General features: G+C 35.7%; 2 protein-coding genes across 2 annotated transcripts in view; one reads left to right on the top strand and one right to left on the bottom strand.

Moving 5' to 3' along the window:
• The window catches only part of LOC106320499 (NADH-cytochrome b5 reductase 2-like), a 26,438-nt gene extending 20,701 nt beyond the window's left edge, over positions 1 to 5,737 (bottom strand). The window contains exons 1-5 of the mRNA XM_013758870.1: positions 5,701 to 5,737; positions 5,499 to 5,577; positions 5,295 to 5,425; positions 5,133 to 5,216; positions 4,959 to 5,067 (exon numbers count right to left, since the gene is read on the bottom strand). Coding sequence (XP_013614324.1) covers positions 4,959 to 5,067; positions 5,133 to 5,216; positions 5,295 to 5,425; positions 5,499 to 5,577; positions 5,701 to 5,705 — 408 coding nt within the window. The 5' untranslated portion in view covers positions 5,706 to 5,737. The remainder of the gene's footprint in view (positions 1 to 4,958; positions 5,068 to 5,132; positions 5,217 to 5,294; positions 5,426 to 5,498; positions 5,578 to 5,700) is intronic.
• An 803-nt stretch (positions 5,738 to 6,540) lies between these two features.
• LOC106323622 lies at positions 6,541 to 8,415 on the top strand. The gene is made up of 7 exons (XM_013761712.1): positions 6,541 to 6,597; positions 7,196 to 7,257; positions 7,331 to 7,427; positions 7,503 to 7,550; positions 7,623 to 7,836; positions 7,905 to 8,009; positions 8,129 to 8,415. The coding sequence occupies exons 1-7, from the start codon at positions 6,541 to 6,543 to the stop codon at positions 8,413 to 8,415; spliced, it is 870 nt and encodes a 289-aa protein (XP_013617166.1).
• The last annotated feature ends 1,532 nt before the right edge of the window (positions 8,416 to 9,947 follow it).

Here is a 9,947-nt window from a genome sequence, read left to right as displayed (position 1 = left end):
TTCACCAGACGACTGAAATATAAGTCGTCCACACCCTAAACATAACCCCTAAACTTAATTATCTAGTTAAAGACTTCATAAAATCAAATCAAACTTGAAAAGTGTTTACTATACACATAAATAAATACATATAGGTGAAAACTAATTTTTGAAAAAAACATTTTAGTTTTCCAAAATCTAACCCTAACAATACATACAATACTACAACATATGTTTGCCAAACTCCTAAACCAAAGTATTTCATGATTCACTACTTCCACTCATCTATCTTCAAAACAAATCAATTTTATCATATCTTAATTTATATCACTTAAAACTGTTTATAATTACTTGATTTTTATTTTTCACGCATCAAAATATTTTTTTACAAGATTTATAAATTATTTTTAAAATAAACCGGTACCAGACGACTTACACTTCAGTCGTCCAGACGACTTCCAACATCTCAGACGATTTACTAGGGCTATATTCGTAAAAATGGCTTCTGTTTTTTTGTTTGGTCATAAGGGGCTGAGCTGTAATTTCACTAGGCTTTTAGGTTAGTTTTGCATTTGATTCAAGTTTGGGTATATGTTTGGGGTTAAAATGGTTTGCTTTATTCAAATTACTTCAATAATTGTATTAATAAATTTAATTAAACACTTCTCTTACTGATTCCAGCTTCTTTATGATTCATATCTTATTTATTATAGTTTTTCGTCTTAGCAGTCAAAAAATATTTCATAAATGGGAGCGAAAGGAGATCTGTTGTGGTGAGGTTGCCAAGGGAATCTGTTATTAGGAAGAATTATGTCCCTACAAATGGTCGTATTACCCTGCTGTAGATACAGTTCCCATTTAAGTTATTGTTTTCTGTTTGGAAATCAGGTCGTGCTTGCTCAATGCTCACAACAGCAAAGCTATAAGATATATAGTCATGGATCCCATTGTTTGGCTTGAACGTGGGTTCGCTATATATTATACAGTAATAGTAGAAGTGTCGAACTATAAAAGCAACGTTAAGACTTATATCTCACTCTAATTATTATTGTTTGATAGCGCAAAAGGCATGACGCGTATCAGTTTTGTATTCAACCACCAGGATAAACCATAATGTATGTTATATAGGAACAGATTCATGGGTTCAGCACAAAAGAGAATCCTCATGGATCATGTTAGTCGTTAATAAACATCTAATGCGCTGGTGGAAGTCAAACAAGCGACGTAATGGTATAATGGTGCGGTGTTTAATAAAACACAAAATAATCGTAAATTAATGCATGCATAATGAGTGAATAGACACTATTTACTGCAAATAATAACTTCAAATACAAACGAAACACAATATCTAACCAACATATAATTACCCCGCATATTACTTGATGTAAAAAACAATCTCTCAATTCTAATATAAAACATATATAAACACAATGTTGAGATATAGTGAAAGTTGTTATAAAATAGTATATAACTTACAATAATAAAATAAATAGTGAATGTTGTTATAAAAATAGTGAAAATTAATGTTTCACATATAATTAAATATAAATTAAACATTTTAAAAAAAATCAAATTAATTGGTTTTAAGGGTAAATAAGTATATGTTTTACAAGTATTGTGAACAAAAAATCTAAGGTTGTTGTATTTAATTAAATATGATTTTTTAAAATACTAAAATAAAAATCTCAACCATAATTTTAATACTAATATGAAACTAATTGCACAATATAATAAAATAACAAAAATGAAATTAGTTAATTTATACAAAAACAAACTTAAAATATCTATACCGACATAATAAAATTAGAAAACAACTTCATTAATAATCCCAACAATTTTCATACAAAATTTAGTTAACTACAACAAAAGTGAATCTGAGTCTTTTATAGTAAACGAGTTCAACGGAAAAGAAATTACAAAATAACAAAACCGTACATAATTAAAATAAATAATTTAAACTAAAAAACAAATGTTAAAAGAGATTATAACAGTACAAATTCTACCCTAGCTAGTATATATATAAAATATAGCGTAAGTCAAACTATAGCAATATTATAGTAGATGGGTAGATTGTACACTTTTTTCTTGTATTCTTACAATTCAGGATGGGGGATTCCATCACTATCACTGTTGTTCAAGGCAGATTCCATCTCGGTAGCAGGCAGCGTCCTGACCTTGGTTTTAACTCCAGGAGCACTCACAACGTGTCCTGAGCGTTGCTTTCTCCTTTTTTCAGGAACCTGAGTAAGAATCCCTCAATCTCCGGTGGGGTTGCACCACCGTCTACCTGAAAACAAGATGATTATATATGTAAAAAATGTCTCTCGAATCAAAAATTAAGAGCTGCTAGAATGTGCAAACCTTGATATTGGCTTCCTGAATAAGCAGGTTGGCAGATGCAGAAAGACCATTCTTCGACAGGAGAGTTGCTATCGAACGAAACAGAAGTTCCTTCTGCTCCATAGAAGGAACAGCTCCAGCGTCATCTGAAATGCAGAAGACAAGAGCATTAGACGCTCTAAACGAAGTATCAAAGACTGCAGTATGCAAGAGAGAGAGAGAGGAAAGGAGCACACTCACTCACCGATTGCAGGGTTGGAGCGCTGAGTCCCAATGCCGCTGCATAATCAGTAGTCACCAGTGACTCATAAACCCCCAATATAAAAATAATCATAGAGATGGAAAAACAAAAATATCTAATCATGTCTTACAGTCTCTCAATGAGGAATCCATCAGACTCATCAGGAGATTCATACTCGTCCTCTTCGTTCAAGGCAGAGTCCATGACCGGTCCGTTCAAGACAGATTCCATCTCTGCAGGGGGAAGCCTCCATACCTTTGTCTTAACTCCACAAGGACTCACGAACGTTTCCTGCAAACAAAAGAAGATGATTTCAAGCATTTGAAAGAAACTAATCTTGGTTACAAAGGAGAGGATATTTAACCTGGATGAAGTTAAAACTAGGGACAGAAGGAGCACGGTTCTTGATAAGCTTGTGCGCCAATCTCCTCCTCCTCCTAAGGAGGTTGAGCTTGCAACGTCGGGTGTAACTGTGAGAATAATTTGTCAACTATATATTACTAAAGATGAACTAAGCACAAAGAGACAGCAGAAGAAACATACCCCACGGAAACCTTCATTCTGTTCTTGATATGATGTACGCTAGAGTTAGAGAGAACAGGCTCATGCGGTTTACAACCACAACCGCTGCATAATCAAAACAACAAGAATAATCAAATCAGATCAGATAAAAAAGATATAACAAAACAATTTTTTTTTCTTGTAGTCTTACAATTCCCTATGTAGGTATCCATCAGACTCATCACTATCTTCGTTCAAGACAGATTCCATCTCAGCTGGGGGAAGCCTCCATACCTTTGTCTTAACTCCACAAGGACTCACGAACGTTTCCTGCAAACAAAAGATTATTTAAGCATTTGGCAGAAACCAATCTTGGTTACAAAAAGGGATTTAATTAGTGATAAATTTTTAACCTCAATGAAGTTGAAACGAGGTTTGTTGGAGACAGGAGGAGCAATCTTCTTTCCAGATCTCATAACTCTCTTCTTGGTGCTATCAGAAAAAGAGAAACCATGTCAAACTTCAAACATCTAGAAAACTAAACCACGAACCCAAGATCTGCAAGCAAATCAACACGCACCAAAACTACAAACAAATCATCACGCACCAGCCAAAAGACACAAGGAAGAAGAAAAAGAAGACGATCAATTAAACTAAACAGGCAGAAGGAAGAAGGAGACGATCAACGAAACTAAACATTCAGAGACCGACGGAAGGAAGAAGGAACTACGAGACGGAAGAAACAGTACCCCATGTTTCTCTACCAAGGTGACGATCAATGCGTTTATAAACCCTAAATCATTCAAACAACTTCCCATTTATATGCTAATTTTACCGATCCAGGCCCATTAAACCTTCACTTTTGAACTTGCATAAAAGTCTCACTATATTCTTCATTTGGATTTTCAAAATTTTGGGAATATGCTTATAAGTTTCATTCGGGTTCCTTCCAAATTCGGGTTTTTTGTTCAACTCACGACATATAAAGGTTTCTGCTGTGTCACCAGCACATCGTAAATATTGTGACCCAACTAAAATGCCAACTAAAGACCCAGACCTAATTGTAGATGAAAGACTAATGGAAACTGGATACAAAAGTTGAACAACCTGTGAAATAGGAAAGAGAGAGAGAGAGACAAAGGAAGAAACATAGTATGGAGAAGATAATAACAGCACTATTAACCCTAAAGTTGCTTAACTCTGGGTGCTTATTTTTTTGTCTAAATAAAAATTAAAATTAAAAAAATGACCAATCGCGGATCACCACGTGTACGTGGGGTCCATAAACAGTGCAAGTAACAGCTGATTGTGAGGTCTAATTAAGCACTCCTTCTTCTTTTTATTCTTTTTTCATTTTTTTAATTAAAAAATGTTAAGCATTTCTTAAACACCCATGGTTAATGGTGTTCTAACAAACACTAAAAATAATATTATAAAATACTTAAAGATAAATTATGTTGAAGTTTATAAATATCATCAGTTAAAACTATAATAGTATGAAAAAACTCTTTAACCAAACTTTTTAAAATAATTTAAATCATTAGGACTCTTCTAATTCAAAATTCTGTTTCGTTTTATAAATCATCATTAAAATTTTTAAAAAATCATCACAGTGACTCATCAACACCAATACATAAGAGATCATCATGATAGGATAGAAAAACTTTAAAAAAATATCCAATCATGTCTTACAATTTCGGATAGAGCTCTAAATCATGAGATCCATCACTATCGCTATCGCTATCGCTATCACTGTCGTTCATGACAGAGTCCATCTCAGCAGGAGGAAGCGTCCAGACCTCCACGAGCACTCACGAACATGTCCTGCAAAAGACAAAAAGATGATTTCAAGCATTTGAAAGAAACCAAACTTGGTGGATTTAATGATATTTTAAACCTGAATGAAGTTGAAACGAGGGACAGAAGGAGCAGACTTCTTGATAAGCTTGTGTTCCAATCTCTGCCCCCTCTTCCTAAGGAGGTTGAGCTTGCAACGTCTGGTGAAACTGTCATCAAACAAACGGTGTCAAGTATTATACTAAAGATGAACTAAGCACAAAGAGAGACATACCCCAAGTTTCGACCAACTGAAATCTTCTGCTGTGCTCTATCACAGTTAGAGAGAACGGATTCATGCGGGTTAACCCCAACACCGCTGCATAATCAATCAAACACCGAGAATAATCAGATAGAAAGGTATAACAAAGCAAATTTTTGTTTCTTGTATTCTTACAAATTCGGATAGGGCTCTCCATCACTATCACTAGCACTATCACTATCACTGTCGTTCATGACTGATTCCATTTCAGCAGCAGGAAGCGTACAGACCTTGGTTTTAACTCCACGAGCACTCACGAACATTTCCTGCAAACAAAAAAGACAAATTTCAAGCATTTGAAAGAAACCAACAACAAAAGGATTTAGTTATATTTTTAACCTCAATGAAGTTGAAACGAGGTTTGTTGGAGACAGGAGGAGCAATCTCTTTTCCAGATCTCATAACTCTCTTCTTGGTGCTATCAGATCAACAGATAGAGAAAAAGAAAAAACATGTCAAGCTACAACACCAACCATCTACAAACTAAAACACGATCAACCAAACTAAGGAAGAAGGAACTACGAGACGGAAGAAATAGTACCCCATGTTTCTCTACGAAGGAGACGATCAACGGCGAGTGGGTTTATAAACCCTAAATCATTCAAACAACTTCCCATTTATATGCTAATTTTATCGATCCAGGCCCATTAAACCTTCACTTTTGAACTTGCATAAAAGTCTCACTATATTCTTAACTTTGATTTGGATTTTCAAAATTTTGGGAATATGCTTATAAGTTCCATTCGGGTTTTACTAATTTTGAGGTCGATTCGGTCTGGTTACTTCCAAATTCAGTTGAGATCGGATCTGAATCGTTCAAAAATGTATTAAAAAACTTAAAAATCAACAAAAAAAAAACTTAAAAATTAACAAAAAAACTATTCAAAATATATTATTATTTAAAAATCTAACTAAAAACTTGTTAAACTACCTAAACTAATTCAAAATAACAAATAATACAAACTACAAAAATCTGTAAATACTCTTAAATATCTAAATTACTTTAATATATATAGAAAAATTATTTAACTAGTTTTGGATATTTTCTGATCCTACTATAAATTTTGGTTCGGTTCGGATTATATCCAAACTCCAAAATACAAAACTCTTAAGTTTCGTTTGAATATTTTTATATAAATGGTTCGGGTGGGGTATCGGTTATTTCGGTTTAGGTTAAAGTCGGGATTCGGTTTGGGGTAAAAACACTCAGACCTAATTTTTAGTAAAAGAAGTATTCACAAATTATGATATACTTGCATTGTTACGTAGAATTATATCACAATATTTTTAATAAATATTTAATAATATAAACATGGGATATTGATATATGATGTATATATAAAATAATAGCGTAAGTCAAACTATATCAATATTTTAGTAGATGGGTAGATTGTACACCTTCACAAATAATTCGGTTAAGATCGGCACCTTACAGGGGGTTAGACGGTTCTTACGTTATAAATGTTACATATTTTTCATGAAATAAATTTTGTTACATAATAATATATTTATGCCCAAAATGAGCTAACTATTTTTTAAAAGTTTATAAATATAATCAAATTTCAAATGATGAAATAATTAAATATATGATAACTATGGATGAGATTTCTATATGTTTTATTAAAGTATATGGTGGTGAAATTAACCCAAAAAAATAATTACATAATTTTCAGCAGACCAACACTTAAGGTATGTACAACTATAACTAACGAAGCTGAAACATCTCAGGGCATCTCCATCCCCATTCCATTTTTTCTTCTAAAATAGAGTAAAAGTGAATATGGAATAAGGAATGATCCAACCCAACTACATATCTAATTCCATAATGAAATTTACTTCATAAATGAAGTAATCCATTTTTTGTTTGTTCATCACTCCACTGTGAAGTGTGAAATGGAGTAGGGTTTGAACAATTTTACTCCATTTTTGCTTTTACTCCATTTTCGCTTTTACTCAATTTTGAAGAAAAAAAATGAAGTTTTACATTGGAGATGCTCTCATAACACAATTTGTTTTTCGCAACCGGGAACTTTCAGGTTCTAGGCGAGAAAATGAGGTTTCTGCAAACATACTTATCAGAAATAGACACAAGACTAAGGTTCCAAGATCTTTTACATGCTTTCAGACAATGTTATTTCATTTTTGAGTTATAATATGGTTTTTCAGTATAGCTATTGGACCGAGGTTGAGAAGATTGGCAGCATAGATGATTTGCAGCAACTAGAAAATTCAGTAAGACAGTCTTTGTATCAAATCCGTGCTCATAAGGTATATCTTTCTCCTAAATAATTAGTTAAGGTCTCACTTTACCAAACTTATGCATCATATTGCGAATGACAAGAGAACATGCTGCAACATCAGCAGCTTATGTCCAGTGAATGCAACAATCAGGTAGAGAATTGGTTTTAAACAGTTCATATCATCTTTTGAATGTTTTATGTACTAAAGTATACGTTCATGCAGATACAGAGTGAAATAGATGTAGATTTTGGAATGGATAATGAGCAACAGCTTGAGAATTTCTCATGGGTTACAGATGAAAACATGAATGTTCCTCTAAAACAAGAAGACCCAAATATGCAGTTTTATCATACTTACAGGGACATAACTTGCTCAGCAAGTTCATCTCTTGAAAGTTACTCAGGAATCTTTGGTAAAAGCTCAAATATCAAAAACAGCAATTCAACAATCTCAGCTTCCTAAATGATCCAAAGCTTCAATAACTAGCTGAGTGGAATCTATTAGGAAGTCCCGCAGATTACTACGTTAGCCAGATCTTGGAAGCATCTTATAGGCCTCAGTTTGGAGGAAACTTGGCTTCTTCTGAGACGCTAACGGCTAACTTATCACGTTACCGTCTTTGATGATCCTCTGCTCCCACGGGTAAACAATGGTTTTGCTTATCATTATTTAATTTGCTTCATAGTCATGTCATTGCATGTCTTGTTTTGCTGACTGTTTCTTATCAGTGAACTTAGCTCTACCAAAGCTCAGGTTCAAACATCATCTCAAACTCCCGTCAAAACAAGACTTACTCAAGAAGAAAAGGGAAAAGCTAAGATGTATGAAGAAGACTTACCTTGTGCTGTTCTCCAGTCGAAGTGTGACAGCTCAGACTCAAGTGATCAACGGTCACAAAGAGTTAGTCAAAAAGCTTGACGACAAAACACTACTCAAGACTGGTACGGATAGAGCGTTTTATCTAAAGCTGTCCAATGCATTCTCAGCCCTCGATTGTGAAGCTGATACTGGATGAAGCCATCTGTCTCAGCTTAGGGCTTTCACTTGCTTTCTCTTCTTTGTATAGATATGCAACTCTTGTAAGAGAACAGCCTCCATGCTGAAATAAACAAAAGATTGAAACTTTATCTTCTTTGTTCTGTGTGTGATATTGAGGTTTCTTATATGGTATCAGAGCCATGAAAACTCAACATCTAGAGGTCTATCATCCTCCGGCTCTTCGCATCACCAACAGTGTCACCATCACCTTGACTGAGAAGAACGACATCCTGGGGAAATCTTAGTTTGAAGCTTTTCTCAACGGTCAAGGTCTTCTCGGTTATGTTACCGGTCAGTCACCACAACCCGCTGCTACTCTCACAGTCACATGCATCGATGGTGTTGCTACTCAAACCCCGAATCCTGACTCTACCAAATGGTTTCAAATGGATCAAGTGGTAAAGTCGTGGATTTTAGGGTCTTTCTCTGAAGATATTCTCAGCCTTGTTGTTGACTGTCAAACGCCGCATGAGGTCTGGATCTCTTTGGCTCGTTACTACAACCATTCTACATCCTCTCGTTTGTTCGAAATCCAAAGGAAGCTCCAAACGATTCAAAAGCTCACCAAACCCATGGCTGAGTATCTTCAGGAGATAAAGTCGGTCTGTTCGCAGCTCTCTTCCATTGGTAGTCATGTTCCTGAACGTATGAAAGTCTTCGCTTCTCTTCATGGTCTTGGTCGTGACTATGAACCGATCAAAACTACCATCGAGAGTTCCATGGATGCTTCTCCTACTCCAACGTTTGAAGATATCATCCCTCGTCTGACCAGTTTTGACGACAGATTACAGAGCTACAACAACTCTTCTGACGTCTCCCCATATCTCGCCTTCTACTCTCAACATGGTCGTGGTCAGTACTCTCGCTTCAGAGGAAGGGGTCAAGGCAGAGGATCTTACTCTACTCGTGGGAGAGGCTTTCATCAGCACGTCAGCTCTCCTTCGGGTTCCTCTGTTTCTTCAGACGGTGAGAACAAGCCAACATGTCAGATCTGTGGTAAACCAGGTCATAATGCTCATCGTTTCTGGCATCGCTTTGACAACAGCTATCAACTAGATGATCTTCCTGCTGCGCTCACAGCTCTCCGTATCACTGACATTACTAATCATGGCCATGAGTGGTTTCCGGATTCTGGCGCATCATCTCACGTCACCAACTCTCCTCACCATCTGCAACAGTCTCAGGTCTACACTGGATCTGATTCTGTTATGGTTGGTAATGGAGAGTACCTCCCTATCATGCACACTGGTTCCACCAGCTTGGCCTCAACGTCAGGTACGATTCCAGTCTCTGATGTCTTAGTGTGTCCTAAGATTGCAAAGTCTCTACTTTCTGTTTCTAAGATTACATCAGACTATCATTGCTCTGTGGATTCTGATTGTGACAATGTACACATCTATGATAAGGCAAGCGGCTTCTTCTTCAGGGGCCTCACACTAGTGGTCTCTACTCTCTGCGTTCGTCATCTCCTCAGGTCTTCTACTCCAACAGACAGATCAGTGCGAGTGA

This window comes from Brassica oleracea, chromosome C2 (genome assembly GCF_000695525.1).
Source record: "Brassica oleracea var. oleracea cultivar TO1000 chromosome C2, BOL, whole genome shotgun sequence".
In the NCBI taxonomy this organism is placed as follows: Eukaryota; Viridiplantae; Streptophyta; class Magnoliopsida; order Brassicales; family Brassicaceae; genus Brassica; species Brassica oleracea.
This window is presented reverse-complemented; position numbering and strand designations above follow the sequence as displayed.

Coding starts and splice junctions, on each gene's coding strand:
- LOC106323622 (XM_013761712.1), top strand. CDS start 6,541: ATGGGTAGATTGTACACCTTCACAAATAATTCGGTTAAGATCGGCACC. Junction 7,258..7,330: donor GAAATAGACACAAGACTAAG/GTTCCAAGATCT, acceptor TTTTCAGTATAG/CTATTGGACCGAGGTTGAGA. Junction 8,010..8,128: donor GCTAACGGCTAACTTATCAC/GTTACCGTCTTT, acceptor GTTTCTTATCAG/TGAACTTAGCTCTACCAAAG.